This window comes from Brienomyrus brachyistius, unplaced genomic scaffold (assembly GCF_023856365.1).
Source record: "Brienomyrus brachyistius isolate T26 unplaced genomic scaffold, BBRACH_0.4 scaffold35, whole genome shotgun sequence".
In the NCBI taxonomy this organism is placed as follows: Eukaryota; Metazoa; Chordata; class Actinopteri; order Osteoglossiformes; family Mormyridae; genus Brienomyrus; species Brienomyrus brachyistius.
The window spans coordinates 855381-878981 of NW_026042310.1; the positions used below are offsets into that span (position 1 = coordinate 855381).

The 23601-nt window shown below is 45.0% G+C and overlaps 1 protein-coding gene and 1 long non-coding RNA gene across 9 annotated transcripts; one reads left to right on the plus strand and one right to left on the minus strand.

The window, feature by feature from the left end:
- The first annotated feature begins 1544 nt into the window (after window positions 1-1544).
- Window positions 1545-3488, plus strand: LOC125721888 (uncharacterized). The gene is made up of 3 exons (XR_007385995.1): window positions 1545-1891; window positions 2195-2337; window positions 3071-3488. It is a non-coding gene; the product is annotated as an uncharacterized LOC125721888 (long non-coding RNA).
- On the minus strand, window positions 3488-20624 carry LOC125721886 (potassium channel subfamily K member 4-like). Of its 8 annotated transcripts, none has more exons than XM_048998086.1 (9): window positions 20503-20624; window positions 20242-20359; window positions 13871-13972; window positions 11633-11906; window positions 9964-10077; window positions 9109-9269; window positions 6857-7043; window positions 5617-5759; window positions 3488-5115 (listed from the first exon to the last, which is right to left on the minus strand). In XM_048998086.1, the coding sequence occupies exons 4-9, from the start codon at window positions 11823-11825 to the stop codon at window positions 4519-4521; spliced, it is 1395 nt and encodes a 464-aa protein (XP_048854043.1). In that variant the 5' UTR covers window positions 11826-11906; window positions 13871-13972; window positions 20242-20359; window positions 20503-20624; the 3' UTR covers window positions 3488-4518. The 8 variants fall into 8 exon arrangements, with proteins under 8 accessions (XP_048854043.1, XP_048854042.1, XP_048854046.1 ...); XM_048998085.1 differs by having other exon boundaries at window positions 9964-10081; window positions 11637-11906; window positions 20503-20623; XM_048998089.1 differs by lacking the exon at window positions 20242-20359 and having other exon boundaries at window positions 9964-10081; window positions 11637-11906; window positions 20503-20623.
- Between the last annotated feature and the right edge of the window lie 2977 nt (window positions 20625-23601).

Here is a 23601-nt window from a genome sequence, read left to right on the forward strand (position 1 = left end):
ATATTTTTATTGGTTTCTCCATATAGACCAGCTGGCCAGATAAAAACAAGAATGCGGAAACGTAAAACTCGATTGTTGACGATTTAATTATGAATGCCATACTTCACGTGGAACAACGTGAAATCATCTGATACGCGATGAATACCTCTTTTATTGCTGCTAAAATGCTATGTACAGTTTTGCACAGAAATAAATATCTCAGTATTGCAGACTAACAGAACAATAAAAACAAGACGCAGAATTAGGGAAAAGCATTAATTTTGTAAATAGACGTGATATCCACGGCATTTAACCTTTTAATGGCAGTTCAGACGCACCTCAGGACTGGAGAGTACAAGACAGAATTTTTTAGGTGTTACACATCAGTTCCCAGTCAAGAAGGATTCCTAGGTGTCTTCACACGTCGCAGAGCAGGGAGGATGGAGCACGTTGTCATTGTCACCTTGCTGGCTTCGTTGCCGCTTCTCTTGCTAACGCACCCCGTCACGCAAGCTGGAACTCGCAGCGAGGGGCAGCACGTGACTTACCGTCACACTACCGTTCCACCTCATTAACTCGCTGTTTCCCACCACTGCTGCAGGACACTCCAAGACGGGGGCGGAGGGGAGCGAGTCCCTGTTGTGTTGTGACACATTCCTTCACATATTTGCTTATTCGTTGCCTGTTCTTCCATATTGTGCTGTGACAGATTCTTGTACATGTTTGGTTATTTTTTACGTGTTTCTTGTCCCTTGTGACAGATTGTTGTGACAGATTCTTGTATTTGTTTGTTTTTTGTTACATGTTTTCCTTCCCTATTGTGTTCCACATGGTACATCCCAGTACATTTTTGATTATTTTTATATGTTTCAAATCGGATTAACTAGGGCAGTGTTCCTCTGGAGAGTAAGCTGTTGTTGCAGCTGTTGTTGCACTAACATTGGATATTCTACCTTAAAGTAAACGGATATGGGTTTAAGGTGAATACTCCACATTACGGGAAAATACAGGCTAAGAAAATAATATGCAATCTATTAACATCTGACGTTAAAAAGTCCCAATACAGATGTATTTGGAAAAACACAAATCAATGATTAAACACTAAAATTACTATACAAGTCAGACCTACTACATTAAGCAAACTGTTCTGGATTTTTAATGATCCCATTTCGGTATGGGAACACAGTTACATTTCTGGGGATTTCTGGAATCTGAAGGGACAATTTTTTATGTATATCGTTCTCTAGGTGATGGGTCAGAAGACCTTTCAGCCCCTGACATATCCTGAAGGATTCTGAAGGCTATCAAGGGTAAGAATATCATGCTGGCATAATAATAATAATAATAATAATAATAATAATAATAATAATAATAATAATAATAATAATAATCCTAAGAAAAACAACAATAGTCCATAGCACTGCGTGCTTTGGACCTTTAATAATATACTAGTGATGTAATACATACTAGTGATGTAATACATACAAAAGATGCGGTAACAATCCCTCGTGATTACGTAACTTCAGAACAAGAAACGTAACCCTGGCCACCGCCACCACACAGGCATCAGGCACTTGCTGCTGGAGGGGGACCTGCCTGTACCGCGCTCCAAGAACGTCCTGAAATGCCCTATACGTTACAAGCGATTAATGCTGCAAGTGGGCTGAAGGGCATTTCCCTTAATTTCCACACATTTCGGTTACTTTTTTGATGAGGCAAGAAAACATCACAGAAGCAACTAGCGAAGTAAAAAATAAACGGCAACAAAATAATTAACGAGTTGTTCGCAAAAGATGATAGTGAACGGCAAACAATTAAAAGCGCGCGGGCTTATTCCACGCAAAAAAACATGCGCTCTCTTCTTCCCATGGACTACTCAGACGGACTACGTAAGCATTGAGAGCAAGCTTGGGTAAGTGCTGATCGCAGATAATTCCAGCTTCTCCAGCCTTAATCCCAGCAAGAAAGAGTTCGTTAAACGGGTAAAGAGTAAACTAATAAACTGGTAAATAATACATGAGTGTAACTGTCTCGGCTACTATGAAATATAATCATTTAAACTAGACGTCTTCCGAGACGCTTCATTACGGGAAGTATAACTTCACTAGAAGTGGTCAACTGAGTGCCATCCTCGCCAGCTGATGCTACTCTTACCTCGGGAAAATGGGGGCAAAACCGGTGGTCTCTTTCTCTGTGACCGGCTACGTTTCTATAGGTGTCATCCAGTACGAGCCCAGCCATGCCGTGGGCTTCTTTCGTGAGCACACCAGGAGTCGCTGGGATCAGTGAGTTAGGATCAACTGGGAAAACATTCCACAAGGTGGAGATGAAACGCTTGGCAAGCAATCTTTGCGAGAGGTTTGTCCAACTCTGATGCTAGCAGTACCTGCAAAGAATTACAGTTTCCCACAGATGCCACTTACAACCGCAACAAGCAATATGCAAATAACCTGGATACAGCTGGGGAAAGTTAAGGTGATTCCAATTTTAGTACATCTTTGGTCTGGTCTGGGTTTGGGGCCCAATATGATGTGCTTTCTTGGGGCCCCGAATCTCTAGAGTATGGGAGGTATGATACTTACATTTTATCTTCACTTTTTGGTATTGGAAGCACTGATTGAAATCTAAAAACCAAATTAGAACTTTCTGAAGACCACCTAATGGTATTCAGAAAGTTCTGTCCCTTTTAATTTTGATAGTAAATCCATCCATCCATCCATTTTTCAAACCGCTTATCCTATTGGGTTGCGGGGGGTCCGGAGCCTATCCCGGAAGCAATGGGCACGAGGCAGGGAACAACCCAGGATGGGGGGCCAGCCCATCGCAGGGCACACTCACACACCAGTCACATACACATGCACACCTATGGGCAATTTAGTAACTCCAATTAGCCTCAGCATGTTTTTGGACTGTGGGGGGAAACCGGAGAACCCGGAGGAAACCCCACGACGACATGGGGAGAACATGCAAACTCCGCACACATGTGACCCAGGCGGAGACTCCAATCTAGGACCCAGAGGTGTGAGGCAACAGTGCTAACCACTGCACCACTGTGCCGCCCCTTGATAGTAAATCTTTATGTCAATTTCAGAGCTGCCTTCCTATGGCGAGGACACCATCACCCCTATACCAGAACCCACTGGGCAAATCGAACAGAGGGATCAGTTGTCCATCATTGACACTAAGAGGATCAAACTGCTTTAAAACTGCCGTTAACACTGAGTGAGTACTGAGTGGGTACTGAGTGAGTACTGAGTGAGTACTCACAGTAAATTTCACGTTTCTAGTCTCGTTCAAGTCTCCATATATTCATGGAAATGGAATTATTCTGGACTTCGAACAGGACTTCTGGGCTATTTCAAAATATCCTGAAATAATCACACTTCTACCACATCCCAATAATACTTGTATACTGTATTTTATTTTTATTGCAGATGTATAAAAAAATTCTAATCTGACGGTGTACCATAGGAATCAAAGGGAAATAATTTACCCCAAAAAACAATAATTTTGTTATCGAGTAATTCATTTTATTTGTATTATTATTTTTTTGATATATGTGCATTGTTTTTTTATATTTAATTGCATGCACCCTGATAATAAAATATATCACTGAACAGTCGTGGGTTATTTCCTGTTTCCAGGATAAAATGAAAGCATATGATAGCAAGAGGTAAGTGTGTGAGCAGCTCATTTGGACCGGCAGAAAACGATCAAGGAAATAAGCACTGAGAATAAACACACCAATGGTAGTTACTCACACTCACACAATCACACAGAGGCTTAGAGAACAGGACTGTGGTTTTCTGTTTACCACTGTCTGAAAGTGCATCACATAACATAACATACCTTAATGCATCTCATTGTACTTGACACGTACTCGCCCACACACTCACATAAATGTCATGTCTATAAATTGTACATATTGCAGTATCGTTGGCTCTTATTTGGCATTCAATAAGGACACAGACACCCTTTAATGTCCACACATTTGTTCTTCTTTTCCATCTATGTCGTGGTTAGTAGGAGTAAAATTGTGGAATAACTGGTTGTTTGTCTAAGTTGCATATTACATATCCGCACTGATAGAGCCGAACGAAAGCTTTGCAATGCTGAAGGCATCATCCAGCATCTCACTGCACAACTGGCAATCGTCTTGCACCTTATCAATGAAACAACTGTTTGTAGCTGATAGGTTTTTTTTCGTGAAATGGTGAAATCATAAAAACAAGTACTATTATGAATCGCGGGTCTGTCGCATGGCAGTCGAATCGATGGAAAATGCCGGAACGAAAGCAGCCATGAGTAGAAAATACATGGTATTGTCACTGCTAAATGCAGTGGCCAGTGGCCTGCAGGATAAACACTGTAGAGAGGCCAGACACCAAGAACAGGCCAGCCCAGTATCTTCTCAGAGGAACGTTAACTGGCAGACCTACTCTGAAGGTCACACGGCTGCTGAATTGGCCATGCTTGGCAGGGCCTAGTTATTGTCTCTAGGCTGTACTTCCCATAAGCACTTGCGTCGAGATTTCAGGCTCACTGTGGAGGAGGCGGCGAGGGGGTGACTGCAGGCCGGATATCGCCATTGAGTGCCTTATGCTCAGACGGGGCCATTTCATGGTTCTTCCGGTTCGGCTGTCTCTTGTTACGTTTCCTCTTCACTCTGGGTTGAATGGTAGATGTGGGAGCCACCGGATCCAGAGAAGGTTCGTTCCGGAACTTTCCGCTGTGCGCATCCGATGACTCGTCAATGTAGGCCATGTTCACCCCGAAATAGTCAAGAGGCTGTGAGAAGGCGTTGTTAAGGTTGGTCTGCGGGGGCGTGGATTTCAAAATGACATTCATCTCCGGACCCACCTCGGCCACCCTCTCGGTTCTTGTCGCTTCTGAGCTAGACTCCGTGTCTGAGCACGAGTATGATGTCGAACCCGTCTCCGACTGGCTGTGGCCAATGTCCGGCCCCGTTGCCTCCTGGCCCATTCCCTGGACGTGCGGCTTGGGCACGCGCCGGCGTCGTCTCCGTTTTTTCTGCCGCTTGAACTGGTCTTCCAGCGGATTGGGGATGCGAAAATCAACTGACATATTCTGGATGTTCTGGGTCCAGTCGGTGGCGTGAGCTCTGAGCTCCTCCATCTTGGAGAGTAGAGGAGGAGCAAGCAGATGAGAAGGAGAGGGGTTTGAGGAGAGGGGCGGAGTTAGAATGACAGGCAGCTATTGGCTGAATATTTTAATATGAAAATTCTTCTCTTTATAATAGGCCACGAAGTGCCTTTCTGGAAAGATAGTATCGTGGTACAGTGCGCATTCTACCAGATGTATACATGCATCTAAAGTTGTTCTGCCAGCCAAATCCATTTCCACGCACTAATAAACCTGCAATAGAACACATTCCCTATTTGTCAACGTATTGGGCTTGGACGACATAGAGGATCTGGTCCCTAAAAAGAATTTGACATCAGATCTATGTGTATGTATGTGATATGATGTTTTTGCCATATCGCCCACCCATAGTTTGTAATATATATAGCATAATGTTTTAATGATGCTATAAAAGTCACCTATGAAACTCTACAGCTACAGAATCCACAAACACACGCGACTCCTCGACTCGGCTTCTGCTGGTCCCGGTCTCACCTCAGCCCGGGTTTTCTTGGACAGAACCCGGAGCCAGTTTCCGATCATGGTGAGGATGGAGGCGAAGTAGGCCAGGCCCAATAGGATCCAGAACCACACCAGGGGCTTGTACCAGTGGTCACTGCCGGCCTCACCTCCATCACCTAGAAGAGGAGAACTGGGACACTGGGACACTGGGACACTGGGACACAGTTTCTGTCGCCAATGGCTTTCCCGGCAGATAGATTAAGTAAAGTATAAATAGCTAAAATCTGACCTTCCTGTGTGACTGCATGAACAACAGGAATGACCGAGTAAAGGCAGTGTGTTAATTAGTGGACGACTCACAACCATGATTACGGAATTAATATCCTACATATAAATATTATTTAAATATAAATTAAATAATCTTTACATACCTCTAGTCTATAAAAAGTAGTTAAACTTACTCATATTTTTGTGCACAATTCTTCCTTATCTAACCTAATGTACGCTCAGTTAAATACAGTGTTACGGCGCCACCTGCTGGTAATCAGAAGACATGACTAGATCTCACTTTATACTGTATGGTTTCTTGTGCACCGTGTTGATTTATGTAGCAGTCATTACTTAAATAGCAGAGCTCGGGTACAGAAATGCTGGGAATCTGTGCCAGGACAATACAGCATTCTGGCGAGACCCTAACTGGACACTGTACTGCTGGGCTCTGGTCATTGGATGAGCATAAATTGCAGCTATAGGTTAATAGGCTTAATGTCGGTATTAATGCAGTGCTAAAGATGGCGCATTTGGGCACACTGCCTGAGTTCGACCAAATACCCAGAAGGGTCTTTTTCTTTCATATTCCTCAGCCTTCCTCAGTGTCTTTCCAGGTTTTTAACACTTTCATTTACATTTATGTATCTGGCAGACAAACGAGTGATGATGTATAAGAAGCACTCTGCTGTCAGGGAGCCAGTTTGCTAGGATGAGCTTCCAGTGAAACTTCCAGTGATCGACCAGAAAATAAGTGCAGGATAGCTGGGAGGCAAGGAGTCACAGGAACACTGCTTAAAACTTCACCTCAGAAATATTATACTCACAAATATCCCCCGAGAGAGAATCTAGTCAGAAACTAAGTGCAATATACAAAAAGACAGAAGAACATCTAGTGGTGTTTTAGCTACTTAAATACCACTTTTGCCTCTAGTTGTAATACTGGCTCAGGATGTCAGAATAAGTGAGAGCAGCAAGGGCTTTGACCTCGAGCCCGCAGCCGTACCTGCCACGTAGTCCCCGAAGCCCACCGTGGTGAGAGTGATGACCACGAAGTAGGTCGCCTCCAGCAACGTCCACTTCTCCACCTCCTTGAAGACGAGGATGGGCACGGCGATGAAGAGCAGGCAGCCCAGCAGGATGGAGAAGGCGGCCGAGATGACGCGTACAATGGTGGGGCTGACTCGCCACTTCTGTGGGGGGGGGGGGGGACAAGGGCAGGTGCACGGTGACTCGGTGAAGATTGCCCCCCCCCCCCCCCCGTGAGTTGAAAAGCTTAACTAATGCCAGCTTTCCATGCGCGACTCAGAAACGTTCACCCACACACTTCTCAAAGGGTCGGAATATGGGGAATCTTATGTGAACCTTTTAAAAAAAAAAATACACCTAAGACCAAATGGATGCATTTCAGAACATTGTCAGGACACTGCTGGTTTGCATAACATGTACGTAACAAGACGTTTTAGGTGCGCTTTTCCCTGTAAACAAAAAAAAAAACGAGAGACCACTCTATATTTAAAAAAATAAAAAATCAGCATTTGTAAATCCTTGTTTAATCCTGGTTCTGTTGACAGATGGAGACACTGAACGGCAGGTTGCTCCCAGATTCACAACTTCAGACAGCAGTACAGAAGAATAACATGAAGCAGGAGACACTGGTAACGGCCAGTAGAGGGCAGAAGTGACTTTCTAATGCCAGAGATGACCTCAAGTGACCTTCAAAAGGAACAGGAAACAGTAAATGCAGGTGTGAGGTACGCTGCTAGGACAGTTCGTATCAGGCTCCTAGAAGCAGGATTGAAGACCCATAAAGCAAGGAAGAAGTGCTTCATTAATGAGAAACAGTAAAGAACCAGGCTGCAGTTTACAAAAATAATATGTATTATTACAGTTTTTCTCAGTCGCTTTGGCGCTGTTCTCAGATCAGAATGAAAAGTGTTAAAACCATTAGTACAACCTCCACAACATTTAGTCATTTGTGCATCATAGTAGCAACTTCTCCTTCCTCTGAACAAACTGCAAATGTCCTTGGAAATGTATCAGCTGCTTTCATACAATTCTCTGCCGTTTTTATAACATTATTATTTGCTTATGTCATGTCAGTCAAAATGAACTATACTTTTGGACGCTGAATAGTCGTTTCCAATAAAACTAATACTTTTCATCTCATTGCTTCAGTCATTACATACAGAATTGTTGAACTAGTTATCAAATTCTGTCAGGCAAATTTTATACCTTTCTTTATAATTTTTTTCCTGGAAATGTCTCCTAAACTGAACAATTTCTCTCAGGTGAACTTCAGCTTTCTCTGCCTGGAGGTGGAAGGTTTATGATCGGCATTCACATGCGCATATGGCCCTGCTAGCAGCCATGGATGCAGCATGTGACGACATCACCGCATGCAGAGGGTGGATTCGCCACTCCAAGAGGTACCTTCCTCGCTGCATTGCAAGGGATGATATGCGTTGTGATGTAGATGAATATATGTGGCCAGACAGACAGGAAGGTCTGGATGTCCCAGAATGATTTGCGTATGTTCAGTTACAATATGTGCTGTTATATTGTTCACATTTGTGCACAGCTCTACCAAAAGGCTGTTTCTTATGTTTATTCTACATAAGTGACTGTAGAGTATCTTCCTATTGCACAGTGTTGTAGACTTACTAACAGCCTACACAGTACAAATGTGAAACATACGTATTCAGTGTCTTGTACTCACTTACTTCCCTAACTACAGGAATGTCTAACTTTACTGTAGATTTTACTGTAAATGGCTGTACAAAAAGTGTAGAGTGCTGTCTTGAGCATTTTCAGGTAGTGTCACTGAGTTCTGACCTTTTTTTGCACTGGAAAACACTGAGAGAATCCTGTAAACTGTCATAATGAAAACATGGCAAAGCCATTTGACTATCTTGTTCATGAAGATGGTGTCAAGACTTCTCATTGTGATGACACTGCTACTGCAGGTTATCCGCTAGGTTTTGCAGTTTGCACCAGTTGTTTTGAGAAATACACTAACTGCTGTGCAAATGTTAATAGTGATGTGAGAAAAGCACCAAAGCAACTGAGAAAAACTGTAACAGACTCACACCCATACATTGACAAAGGAGTAAAACACGCAATTTTGGATGCAGTCTCAGAATTTTTCCCAGAGCTGTATGTTCTAAGCACGATGATCTAAGCTTGTTTCTTTAGGAAACAAACGCATTGATTTGGCGACGGCCTACAAAGTGGAAGCAGGTGGATGGGATCCCTCACCAGGAAGAGCTTCTCTATCTTGGCGACGGCCTTCCTCAGACCGTTCCCCAGGTATTGCCCGACTCCGGCCAGCAGGAAACCGAACATGGGAATCCCCACCAGGGCGTAGAAGATGCAGAAGAGCTGGCCCCACTCTGTCTTGGGAGAGATGTTCCCGTAACCTGAGGATCACAGTGGGAAGACGTCGACCAGACTGCTGAGCCCTCAGTATCACATTATAGTTATTATATTATACTTCATTTCCTCAGTTTGTTATTTATCGAGACATAAAATCAGGCTACAACTGGGAAGTGCAGAGGAATGGAAGATAGCCTTGTAGTGTTACTAAGTTGTATTTTGGTTATTTAGTGTCATTGGTAGCAGGTTCTAGACAGATAGATAGATAGATAGATAGATAGATAGATAGATAGATAGACAGACGGATAGATGGACAGACGAATAAATAGACAGACAGATAGACAGGCATAGACAGATAGATAGACAGATAGACAGATAGATAGACAGATAGATATATAGATAGATAGATATTTAGACAGACAGATATTCTATTAGATAGATAGATAGATAGATAGATAGACGAATATATAGACAGACAGACAGACAGACAGACAGACAGATAGACAGACAGATAGATAGATAGATAGATAGATGATAGATAGATGATAGATAGATAGATACTTTTTTGATCCCGAAGGAAATTTAGGCATGTATCCATGCTATGTACTGGTACTGTTACTGGAAGGCTCTGTTGTTTTTAATATTATGAGTATTGAGTACTGAGTAATGTTACTTAGACACTTTTTTTTTTGATAGTGATTGTTATTAGTGGGCTCTTTGAATGATGAGTATTATTACCGATTGTAGTAATGATGGTGCCTGAGAAGAAGAAGGCACTTGCCAGGTCCCACTGGCTGGAATAGGTGGAGGCGTTTGTGGCGAGATCTACCCCGGCTCCCACTGCATCTGCCACTTCCTGGGGTAACAGGCCGTGTCAGAGAGGGTGGGGGCGGGTAGAAAGGATGGTAAATTGTTTAGTCCAAAGCTCAGAAAGACAGCAAAAAAAAACCACTGGAGTTTACATATGACTGTACATCACACATTAAAAATAGATTTTTTTTAGGGAAGAAAACGTGTGAAATTGATAAATATGACTATAGTTTTATTAACGATTAACTGCATGTGGGATACCTCTCTCAGCATGCTGTCGCTTGATAACGAAGACAAAACAACGGTGAAATCATCTTTTTAGATTCAGGACGCTGTTGTACGGATGTTTTTACGTACGGTTCACCTGTTCTAGTGATGTGACAATACAGTGAAGTGATCTGATTTGATTTAGATTCGGCAGTGCAGTCTGTGGGCCAGCAGGGGGCACCACTGACACCGGAAACAGATGAAACGTTGATGCTCGCAGTAGGAAGCGTGTTTGTATAATTAATTAGTTGATCGATATATCAAACTGTACACACAAACCACTTCAATGCAGAATCAATCGTAATGGGAATTAATTAAAGCAATGACAAGGAGCCGTCCAGGGAATCCCTAGTTAATTGGGCCTTCAAGCAAATCCCCAACATTCCCCAAGCAGTCATTTATATGAAGATAAGTTATTAAACTCAGGCTATTAATTCAGAATAAGACTTCTGATATAAGGCATCACAGGCCCGTCGTCCACAGGAAGATAGCTGCGCAAATCATTCAGTTCAATACCATGACAGATCACCGCACACGTGAGACAAATACGGAAATTCGATATAAAATCCATATATGTATTATTAATTGACGCTAACATATCTGATACACATAGGAAAGGAAGCGATCCAGGGGGTTCCCCACCCTCATGTCCTGCACTGCCTGGGCTGGGTGTTCCAGGTTCCCAGGGGGACCCTGACTACAATAAGAGGTGTGAAGATGGTTGGACAATACGAGCGGAACCAAATTCATGACCCGTGTATGTATAGTCGCGTCGCAAATTATACTAATTTGTATGAGATCTCAAATGTAGCTTTACTAGTGGAATCTGTTCGGTAATTTAAACCCCAGAATTAAATTAAACCCATGATTTCCATCAAACCACACGCATTAAAATCTTATTTTCCCCACCCGGGCGTAACATTTTACCTACTTGGCAAGCAACTTAAGAGCCAGAGGGACGGAATAGAATGACGATTATTACTGCAGATAAGACAGTACAGCTAAATGCGGGTTTTAAAAAACAACTAATACACTATAAGGGGGGTAATGAATTGCGCTTTAGACTGAGCATAACGATGAGAGGAGAGCTGCATTAGTTGAAATGAACAGGAGCGGGTGTAGGATCCTAATCAGACCTGCATTTCAGTGGGCATTCTAGGAGTAAGTAGTGTAGCTGTTAAGCACATGGGTTCGTAATGTGTTTCTGGTTCCAGCAAGGGAACTGCTGTTGTACCTTTGAGTGTGTACATAATTTGAGAATGACGTGCATAATTAAGTTGGATGGAAATGTAGGTTAAATAGCGTAAGCGGTGGGTGCGTGGCTCCCCACATGCCTGTATGAGCAGCTGCAGCCTCTCCGGAGACACGCAGGTGTAGTTCCTCAGGAAGTCATCGCGGACGCTGAGCATCTGCTGGTGCTGGCCCATCTCCCGCGGCTCCTCCAGGCTGCGGAACACCAGCGCCCCCATCACCAGGTAGAGCAGCACCGCGGTCAGGATGGCCAGGAGCGTGGAGCAGCGCATGGTGGCGGCTGGCGTCACGTGCCGCGGCTCCGCCGAGGACACGCACCCGCACGCGCGGAGCTCGAGTCACCCTCCCTGAACCTGAACACCAGAAGAGACCATCCGTACAAAAACCTAACGAAGCCTGTTTCCCCTCCATTATAACAGCGAATCCCTTTATTTTTAAATCAACATTCCCGTAATTACTAGTAGGCCTATTTAATTATTTATCATTTAATACGTATTCATTCATGAACGAACATTAAATACATCACACCGAACCACTTAGCCTGCTGGCTGGCTAGTACCTTAAAGTAATTTTCAATTATTTATCTAATTACAGAGCGTAAACCAATCACCTTTTATGAACTTACAGATTTGACACACGACTAGCAAAGAGATCTTTAAATTTGTGAATGAAACGTAACGGTTTAGTGACGAATATAATGTTGAATGATTTAATAACTGGCCTGTTTTGCGCATGAGTAATACATCAATTAATAAATAAGATAACGAGCACAGCTACATACTAATTGATATACAGAATTCAGCTGTCTAAGAAATCCGGGTTCATGTACAATTATTATGTATTTTATGACAGCATAAAAACTAATCTAGTAGTTACCAACCGCTAGGAAGTTGGGGGAGGGATTGGTTAAAAATAAATGGCATATTTTCAAGCGCTGATTTTTTTAACGGCCCCTGACGTTCGCCCGTTTTGATCGCGTAGGAAAAAATGGAAACGGGTAAACGGGTGTTATAAAATTTGGCTTGGAGCTAGAAATAGTCAGCTGGCCCGAAGATAGCAAAACGGTTAGCAAGCAGTACACCAATCCAGGCGTAGAACTAGGCTCAGTTCTGCATCAAATTTAGTGTGACACCAGTAATTTAGGTAGCCAGTTAAAACGCCTCCTGCATTAGTTTAGTACTTAGTAGTGTGCCCTGCCTGCTCCCTGGTCTCAATTGCATTTCACTTTAGTTTAGCAGTGACTTACATCATTTATAGCAGACAGATTTAAGTACTGGACACCAGCACCTGCTCATAAATCCGGTTGTTTCCATATAATTAAGACAAGAGATTGCCGGCTGCCCAAGTGCCTCGGTAGCTACGATACTAGCTACCCATACTAGCTATCAAGAAAAACAGCCAGAGTACAAATCAGTTTTGTTGGGAAATGTGAGTTCTTGGTAATGAATGGTAATTAGCAGTAGACCCGTAGTGATGTAGCTACAGGGAATTTGCTAAAGATTTTGGGCCCTGTGAAAGCATATCATATTGGGCCCTCCGGTGCAGACCAATCCAGTTATTTTCCAGATTTCTAAACCTTTTTTGAAAATTAATTATTATTTGCAAATAATATGCCATTGTCGAGTGTCTCTGCTGTAATAATGTATTCTAAACAAACAAAGCTATTTCAACATTGCTCCCATTTTCCACGACATATTTGTGTGAGCTGAGCTTTTCAAACCTGACTCATATAAAAACTAAAAACTGAGACTGAGAGCTGCTGAAGAGCTTCGTGTGTGTCTTTCTGTTTTCAATTCCTGCCAGGATATCAGCTTTGTGTTCATCCAAACAGGCTCAGGTTTCACACTGAGTGAGTATAAATAAATTGAGAGACTATTTTGTCAGCGTCATTTTGTAACATTTTTGGTTGGTGGTGTCTCGAGGGCTCAAAAAAGGTTGAAATACAGGGCACAACATCCATCCATCCATTTTCGAAACCGCTTATCCTACTAGGTCGCGGGGGGTCCAGAGCCTATCCCGGAAGCAATGGGCACGAGGCAGGGAACAACCCAGGATGGGGGGCCAGCCCATCGCAGGGCACACTCACACACCAGTCACTCACACATGCACTCCTACGGGCAATTTAGCAAGTCCAATTAGCCTCAGTATGTCTTTGGACTGTGGGGGGAAACCGGAGTACCCGGAGGAAACCCCACGACGACATGGGGAGAACATGCAAACTCCACACACATGTGACTCAGGCGGAGACTCGAACCCGGGTCCCAGAGGTGTGACGCAACAGTGCTAAGCATTGCCAAAATTCCTGGCCCATGCGTACCTGGCTGTTACTTCTGCTTTCCTGGCTTCCGTTGCCTTCCTTATCTTCCTGCAGGCTCAGGACTGAGTATTTGCCATGCAGTGTCTGGCTGGGGAGGTCATCCTTGTCACATGTCGAAGAGGGTGACAGTTCGGGACACAGACAAAAACAGATGCAGTTACTAAAAAGGTGGAGAGTATGACAGCATTATGTCACAGTGTTGTCCGGCGTTGTGTTAAACACGTGACGCGTCCAACGTGTATCTCTCAAATGTTATTGAGGGCCGAAAGCTTGGCAACAGGAAGTGTGGCAGGTTATTGCGGTTTAACAGCTGGGAATTTTTACAATGATGGCGGAAACGGCGCCCGCGGTCATGTCAAGTCTATGCGGTTGAGATGCGTCAAATATGGCACTTAACATGAATATGAACAATAAAATATCTTTAGGAAACATGGGTGGGTTAGTGGAGAAGGAGCATGTCACAAATGTCAGCACTGAGAGAGGAAAACGGGATTCAGTCTTAACATAAAACATTCTTATATGTACTAAAGTAACCGACCCGTATTTAAAAACTAAACATCAGTAACACGACAGAAGTAGGCATCAGTTAGGCATTAAAAGGATAACGATAAACGTCAATTAGACATTAAATGAATAACATTAAACATCAGTTACAAACTGAATCAAACAGGAGATGGCCAGGGTCATCGTCCTGAAAGATAACTGTGCTGTAACTGAAGGGATGTTCAAGAGATTACAGGCAGGCCGGCAGGCACGCTGAGGAGGAACGCAGTTTGGTTTTGCCCATAGTTGAAAATCTCAGTACCAGCCGGCGAGCTTCCTTACATGCTTCACCTACCCACCTGCAGAAGATGCCACAGTGTCTTACCTGCGCACAGTTTTGGTAATAAAGTCCTTTCAAAATATGCCGTTCTGGAGAGAGGCCCTGAACTTTGAAACTTTGAAATTAACGGGGGCGGTATGATTAGCGTCACTCAATAATCATGCTCCGCGTCAAATCCAGAGTTTAATTAAACAAATGCTGAGCGAATCAATAAACTTTTCCAGTGTTCGATTTCGTAATTCTTCATCGTGATATTATTATATGCTTCCACAAGCACACGTACCTAATTAACTGGAACGGAGGAGAGACACCCACAGTTCACAGGCCAGTATGGGCGTGAACACATACATGTAGCAAACTATGACACACCGAGATTCCAAAAAGTAACTTGCCCCGGCACACAATACAAACCCATCCAATTACCTGTCTGCGATGGCCACTCCTTTGCTCTTTAACCAATCACACGATCCTAGCAACGCACCACTGCTGAGAGGGAGCGTAACGATGCCTCACTCTGAACCCGGCGACAGCTTTGCCTTGAGGTACGATGCAGATGCTGAGACCAGCAAGCCGACAGTCTGGCTCCCCATGCCAGAACCGCCCGGCCAATTTCCCGAATCATGCCTCTGTGAGATTTAACGCCCGCAGGCTAGTGAAACTCCCTTCTCGTCGCCCCCCCATTTCCTACCTCAGCGTTAGCGATTCTGAATGCCCACGGGTGTGGCATATGGGGGTCTGGGATAGGGGGGGGGGGCCCAGACGGATGGCAGCAGTCCGCCAGCGAGTGTGTCGCTGAGCGCGAGGTTGCTGCTGAGTGCCCAAGAAATGAAAAGATACTCAATCAAACTGACTCTCTCAGATAGAGTAAGAGAGAGAGTGGGAGGGGTCAATGCAGATACTCTGGACTCAGGGCTTCTTGTCTGCCTGCATCCTCACCCTTCTTTGCTCCTCCCTATTTGTGGGGTGGGGGGGGGACTTCAGATGCCTGTGTAGTGGGAGACATCGAGAGAGCTACCTATCAGTCTGCCAGCACATTTCAGTGTCCGCATAGTGAAGATTTATATCAGACTGTCTTCCCACCGCCAGACCATGTGTCCTTTCACCCTACAGCCGGACCTCCCCGTGGACGTTAGGGTGAAAGTTAAGCAGCAGGGCTTGCTAGCTGAATGGGTCGTCACGGCATCCACCCCCCGCCCCCCCCCAAACAACCCCACCTCCTCCCTCTTGCTAACCTGCAACAGCAGCTGCCACCGGCATAAATAATCGTCAGGTCAACAGCTCAGTTAAAAGCCTCACTGTTTGTGTACCAGTTACTATGTATAGAGGCGACACTGCTGTACTGGTTAAGGACAGGAGTTATGGACACCTAATGGAAATGGAGGACCCCAGCATGCCTTCTTTATAGCTTGCGGTTACAAGCAGACGCTCATCTACTAATGCCTTATAAAACGTCTTTATAGGGCGGTCGTCTAAGTCAGCATGTAGACCGTGATGTGGTTTAATGACAGTGAACTGTGATGTAATCAATGACATCACCACCTGTGAACCTACTCCAGTGTAATACGGTACTAGTGGGGGTTTTTTTCCGCGCTTATGTGCAAGTATGCGGTCTGAATTTTAGATAGTTGGGGTTAGACGGTCAATAATGTGCAGGCGACCAGCTTAAATCCCATGCTAGCGTATTCCCCCCCCCCCCCCCCCGGGTGCATATAAAGCTAACTGAGTGTAAAATTAAACAGTCCAGTGAACGGAGACAGAGCAAGGGAGAGAAGGAGCTGACGCTGCAGGCCTCGGTAACAACGTGCAAGATCTTGTCGGCGCCAATAAAATGCTAAAAAGAAGCAACGACAATTTGGTATGCTAAATGCTAAAAAACACGGCATAGAGGGCATCCATTTTTTGCTCAGTACCCCCAACTCATGGGCATGGGGGGGGGTCTTACCAGATAACTGTCAGGTGGAGCTTCTAGATGACAACATGCTGACAACTTATGTATGTGTGTGTGTGTGTCTGCTCCGCACGCTCACTCATGTCCTCATGTAGATGTGGTTACACGTCCCAGGAGTATCTGATTAAACTTTCACACATAATCATATGGATTCCATCCTGATGTCTCTTTCGTTCATCGTCCTCCCACTCATCTCCTTTCTCGCCGTCTCCCAGTCCCGTGTCTCCCTCTGCTTCTCGACGTCCCTTTGTTTCCTGTCTCTGAGTCCTTCGATCTCCCAGCCCACTTCCGTATTGGGTTCCTTGGATTAAAACACACACTTTCACCATGTCAGATATGACTCACTAAGTCGGGCTGACGCATGTTGACGCCGGGCTTTCTAACGTCTCGATGTGTTCGCGCGCACCTAGTTCCCCACTGTGCCGACATGTAAATGACCGTGATAGAGACATTCGCAGTGTGTTTCTTTGTGCAAAGTTGTGCTCACGCCAGTGTGCAAAGTTCCCCGGCTTTTCACTCAAGCACAATTGATTTCATAAATCACCTGTTGCCGAAGTTCAGTTTATCAACAGCAGCAACAAATTTATTTATGTATAGCGCAGTATCACGACATTAAATCGTCTCAAAGCGCTTTACAGCATCCCCACCCAAAGCCCCCCAGTGAGTAAGCCAAAGGCGACAGTGGTAAGGAAAAACTCCCAAGAAGGAAGAAACCTTGGGAGGGACCAGACTCAAAGGGGGAGCCCATCCTCCAGGGGCCGGCAGGGAAAGTCAAATATGGCTTTATGGCTATTTGATCCTCAGCTTTGACTGGCAAACAACTTGAGGCGCTGCTCTCACAATAGGAGTGAGCTTCATCGTTAGCGACGTCCGTGCGTTGGACTCGTGAACGTTCGAACGATTATGCCATTTCGAGGCATTTCAGGTGGTGAAACTCAAGTGAATACCCAGTCCCGTTGGTCATATGATCGATGACATCACCAGCTTTACTGATAAATGGCAAACGACAAAGTGGAGGCAGGCAGCTAGCTGGAAGGGCGTGGGTATCGCTGTTGAGAGTTTCCTAATGAGTGGGTCAGCGGGAATTCACTTGGATCACATGACCCCACCAGGGAGCTTGGCGGTAGTAGGTGGCACTGCCAATTAAAACGCAGGAAAGGACATAACGGGAAGCAGTGGGCTGCCAGCTAATGCTATAACGTATCTGTCACAGTGGGTGCGTCACTTTGGTAACCGGACGAAACACTGATAGGGAGAAATGTGACCCAGGCTGGCGTGAGCCAATCGTAATTCTGCATTCCAGCCGGACACTATTACAGGGTCAGGACATTAAATCCCCGTACCCTAACAGACAAACCGAGTTCTGGCTGTTACATTCCCGCCGGGCTCTTGTGATCTGTGGACTCGCGTTCGGCATGCAGGATGCCCCCCCCTTCAGAGCAGGGTTATGCCTGTAAATTCCTGTTTTTAAGCTTGGTCTTTAGGACTCAGCATTATATTATCAGTTGCTATATGTCAGAAGGAGGTTGGGTTCCATCTTGACCTATTAGTGGGTAACTGGCTATGGAAAATGGAAGGATGGAAGTTTGATCCAGTAGACATGAACAGCAGGAGGACCTCAGGGTGTACCTCGATTGGGAGCGGCCACACATGGATTTAGATTAAAGTAACAATAATGATATTGATGTCTACCTTCTGCAGTTGCTTATTCAGCTGAGAGTGGAGTTGATACCAGGAAAGACGGAGGACGAGACAAGGGGCACAAAGTCACGTAGATCGTATCGCTGCACTGTGGGAGGAAACCTACCCAATCACACGTAAAATTGCATGTAGATTGTGTGCAGTGCCAGTCAACCAATTAGATAACATAGTGCACTGTTAGGGCGCCATCTTCTTAGTTGGGTGCGACTTAGCAAGCCAGTTTCACTCTGATGGGGGTGAAGCTTTCCTGGGGGGGACACGTGGCTTTTGACTGCTGCTGTTTGTGTGACGCTTGCTGCTTTTCTTTAATACTGTTCCCCATTTGATATAAGTACGAAAAATATTAAATGATCCATCCAGTTCTCCCAGACCACTTATCCGGGGCATTGGACCAGGAGCTTGTAGCAGGAAGCACAATTTTTTATAGCTTTTAGTGGTCAGGGATGAAAAGATTCTCAAATCGCCACCATGCAGCATATATCACACTTCGACATTAATAAGCCATAATTTTGGCAGCGGTCCCACCAATGTGAGTTCACATATTCCCATTGTACCATCAGAAGAATTACTGCTAGGAAATATCTGCCTAAGCGCTTGGCAGAAAACTTGCTTTTGGGCGGACAGAGCAAAGTGTGCAGACCACTAATGTTTACAGATCAGGCATGAGTTTCTTAATGCTCGACTAAAACATTTAAAATCCTCCGATCATGACACAGAATAAGCCCTTTTCTTAAAAATCAGATTAATTTTATGAATCACTTCACCCCTCACTTAATACGTAGAAATCTTCTCCAGTTCCCTCTCCTCCCCTTTCTTCAGGTCTCTGCAAAACACAGTTTGTTTTGTGGCGTGTAAATCCAATGCACATTATGCCGATTGATTCCACTCTGTTTTCTTAATCTTAATGCCTCCCCATTTCAATCCTGGATTCCCTCTTGCGGTTCAGGGGAAGTGCAGGACAACAGGGACACCAAAAACTGAACTTTATAAACTATAAAGCAAATAGAATAATGCAAAGCTGATACCTTACATTCTTTGTCCTCCTAAATCTGTCGAACTGGTTTTAAATGGAGTAACCAGCCCAATTAAGGCCAGCTAGGCCTCATCAGTTAAGGTTGTTTCTGTTAATCAGTCTCTGTAAATCTGTTGCATTTTCCAACCACTTAACATAGGGTCTTGGGGGACCCTATTCCAGCCAGCCAATCTGTCACAGGACACCTATTAACGAGAAGCCAATTAACCTATCTGCCTGTCTTAAGACTGCAGTAGAAAATCTGCACACAGGAAGAAGATCCAACCTCCACACTTACCGTGAGGACAGAGATGAGATTTGAACCCCTAACCCTGGAGTTGTGAGGCAATGGTGTTAAATTTACAACACATCTTGGCTTATAGCAGTTCTCTAATAATTTTTTCACCTTCTTCGCCAAGACTAATTATTCGACTTTCAACCTGATTAATTTGGAGTTGCTGCTATGAAAGGTATTTTTCTGTTTGGAACAAAAAAAAAATGCATCTGCAGCCACTTCTAACTCAATTCGAATCTGCTCGCATTGGCTTAATTCTCCAGGAAATTCCCTCGATGTAGAAGTCCCACTGCTTCCAAAATCTGACGCGAAGTGAGGACGAGACCCCAAGGGAAATGACATATTAGCAAGAGTGCATTTCAGTCCACGCATAATCACACATTGGGTTAAGCAGAAAAAGGTTGCCCGTTTCTGCGGGTCTCGAGATTTAAACTGCCAAGTTTGTAATTAGCTGATAGTACTTTGGTTGTGTTTACTCTTGGCAGACAGCCGCCACTGTCAAGAGTAAAATACACCAAGGCTTTACTCATATAACAAGCCCAAGACGCAGCTTCACAGACGGATCCTAAAGTCGCCCGGCACCGTTACATACCTCCCCGCCTCTTATCTCTCCTTCGTCATGGCGATGGCAGTGACTGACAGCCCACAGGAAAACGTCGGTGTTTCACTGGGGATTCGTTTATCCAGAACAGAAGATGGTGGCCCTGAGTCTGATGAAAATACATCAGCGACAGGTTTATTTTTTACTTGAATGTGAATATGGCAGGAAGTTGGCAGACTGTGATAAGAAAGGTGGTCCCGGTTCGCTGAAGTCAGCCGATCTTTCTGATGTTATGTCGCGGCTCGCAGTTACCTCCTCCCTTCCTGTAATGATGGATGCTTTGGGATCGGAGATGTGGACGCGGTCACCCGTGAAGAGGCCCACGTCTCGCTGACGCCCGTCTCGTTCATCTCGGTAGAAAAAGTCAGGGCTGCGATGCACAGGCAACGGACAACGTGACACGCCGACACATTCCTGTTCAGTGTTTCCCTACGTGACGCATGGAAGACACGTGTGACCCGAGATTTCCTGGCTGAAGGGCCCCCCCCCCCCCCCCCCCAGCTGCACGCGCCACACCTGACCTCACTGTCCAAAATTATCCTTTCTGTGACCCCCAAGGTTCTGCTGCTGGGGGGGGGCACCCACATACTCAGTGACCTCTCCCCCCCAAGTGTCATCCAAAGCATTTATACATGCGTAAGTCTCGCTTCCCCTTTTCCATCGACCCCCATGGACAAACTTTAATCTCCATCCCCGCCAACATAATTTGTATGAGAGCCCGAGACTGAAGCAAAATTTGAATGGCATCCAAGCGGCTTGAAATGGGAGCCTGGGACCCCAGAGCAGTAAATCAAACACCATCCCTGAGCAAACTCACTGACAGGTGTCTTTGACAGCTATAAATACACTGTGAGGATTTCGGGGCAGGGAATGTGTAAAAGGGAGATAGGCAATTTAAAAGGAACGTGGGTCACCGTATTTATCACTCATCTATACAGAAACGAAACAAAGTATGTACATCCGCTTTCTTTGTGCAGTGAAGAAACTCTGAAGCTGCGTTCCAGATGCACTGGTGATGGATGCAGAAGTGCATCAGAGTGCGTGGCGGTCGCACTGCGCATGCACCTGTGCGCTAAATGGTGCCTCCAGCAAGGCCAGGCTCATTGGCGTCATGCGTCCACGGTCAGAGATGAATATTTGGAACAGCTGTCATGCCATTGGCTCAGCAGCCGTCCAGCATCCCCCAACACCCAATCACAGTTCAGCTGGTACATACAATTATCACCAAATTAAATGCAGACAGATGCAGCGGGTCAAACAACTGCTTTGGTATTCATGTTGGTATGGATCCACTCTCATTAGGAAAGCCAAATTAAAATGATTATTTCTCATTGGGGTGTGCATGGGGGTGGCCATTGAGGTGTGTATGGGGGTGTGCATTGGGATGTGTATAGGGGTGGCCATTGGGGTGTGTATGGGGGTGTGGATGGGGTGTGTATGGGGGTGGCCATTGGGGTGTGTATGGGGGTGTGCATTGGGATGTGTATGGGGGTGGCCATTGGGGTGTGTTTGGGGTGCAAAAACCTAAGGAAGCACAAACACCTGTAAGCAGAATGGGCTCCCTAGCTGATCAATACACAAGAAACTTTTACATTACATGATAATCTAATCCCACCCTGCTCCAGGAAGCTTTTAAATGGTCTGAAGTGGGGGAGCGTGCAGCGAAATGCAAGGTGTATGTGTGCAAAAGAGTCAGATAGACAGAGCCCCAGAGTACCTGAAGAAGAAGCGAGAGGAGCGTTGGCCTGCAAATTATTACAAATGATTGCAAATTCCTGCAATTAGCCAGCAGTAGATTTCTACAGATGCAGAGGGAGGAGCTTAATGGAGGATGAGCAACAAGTTAGGAGTGGGTCTCCTCTTCCGCGCTCAACTCTCGCTTTAGCCGCCTGGGTATGCGGCCCCTCGCTCTGAATCTTCGAGTACCTCGTCAACCGTCAAACCGGAGAGAGCTGAGCACGCCATGCATCTTGGGACGACGTTTGAAGCAGCAAAGTCTGGAAGCCATTGGCCTGCAGCGACGCCATATCTTCTCAAACTTACGTTTCCCTTTTAGTTTTTAGGTAGGGCGTCTGCACCGAACTTGGAATTAAATTAGGCATGCGTCAGACTGAAGTCCATTAGGGGTATTAATTATTGCAGAGACGAGACTAGAAACTTCTCTTACCTTCTACTCTCGCAACCCCTCCTAAGCGTCTGTCAGAATGGATATAGATATGGGCCGATATTATATCACCTGTAAATATGATACGCTGCATTACGATCATTTCCAGAGTGATCATTACAGGCTCAAGAGGGCACTTCCTTTGTACTCAAAAGTGTTTACTCTGAGACGCTGAAAATTGCATTGTGCACATAATCTTGCAGGAGACTGACTGAATTAGAGACTTTTCAGGACAGGGCGGGGCAGGATTAGAAGGAGGAGGGGAAGAAGATGAACCAATGCAAGACGAAAAATGCAGCGTGATTCCAGGATTTCAGATTCACATCCGATCCCAGCTGTGTATGTACACGTATTACTTCTGTGCCTGTCAGATTCGTCTGGGTGCTCCAGACGAACGGTGTTTCATCCAAGCAAAACGCCCAACTCCAAAAGGACTTCCAGGATTGGTACTGGCTGTGCTGCGTAACCGACAAGCACTTACAGGCAAGATCTGCATAAAGCATCGCGGACTGTTTGTCACCGTACCGTGGGTTTTGTGGTCTAATCCCCATGGTTGACCCTAAATAGCAAACGATGGAACGGTGCCAACCACTTTCAGACCAGAAGGTGGATGGGCTGCCAGAGGTCAGGCAGTTACAGGCCACCGAGAACAAAGACGCTTGGGGGTTGATAGTTCGGGGAGCGCTCTATCATTGGATTTCAGGACCACGAGGTCCCCAACGTTACCCCAACCTTTGGCCATATTGCTCAGCAACTAAGCTGTTTAGAACAACACTTAGCTGGTGCTAATGATTGTTGCCATGACGAGCAAATCCTATAGAAACATAATACAAAAATAGATTATTATTATAGATAATATAATAATAGAGCTCATCAATAAGTCCCTTTCCTGTTCACCTAAGTTCACAGTTTCTAAGATTTCAAAGAATCTTCCGCTCATTGACTTTTCTTATTCACGTTATTTAGTCATTCTCCCTTCTGCCTAGTGAGAACAAAAATATGAAACGACACATTCCAGCTTCCCCGTGCCACTGGCTGCTGCCAAGTACGGCACCTGTTTTCTGTGGTGCCTTATCATACCGCCATTAATGCCCTTGGGCAAAAAAAAATGGTGCTGTTGTTAAGAAACAGCTGTTACCCACTTGAGCAGGGTGTTAAAACTAGTGTAAACTGTTCTAGCAAATATC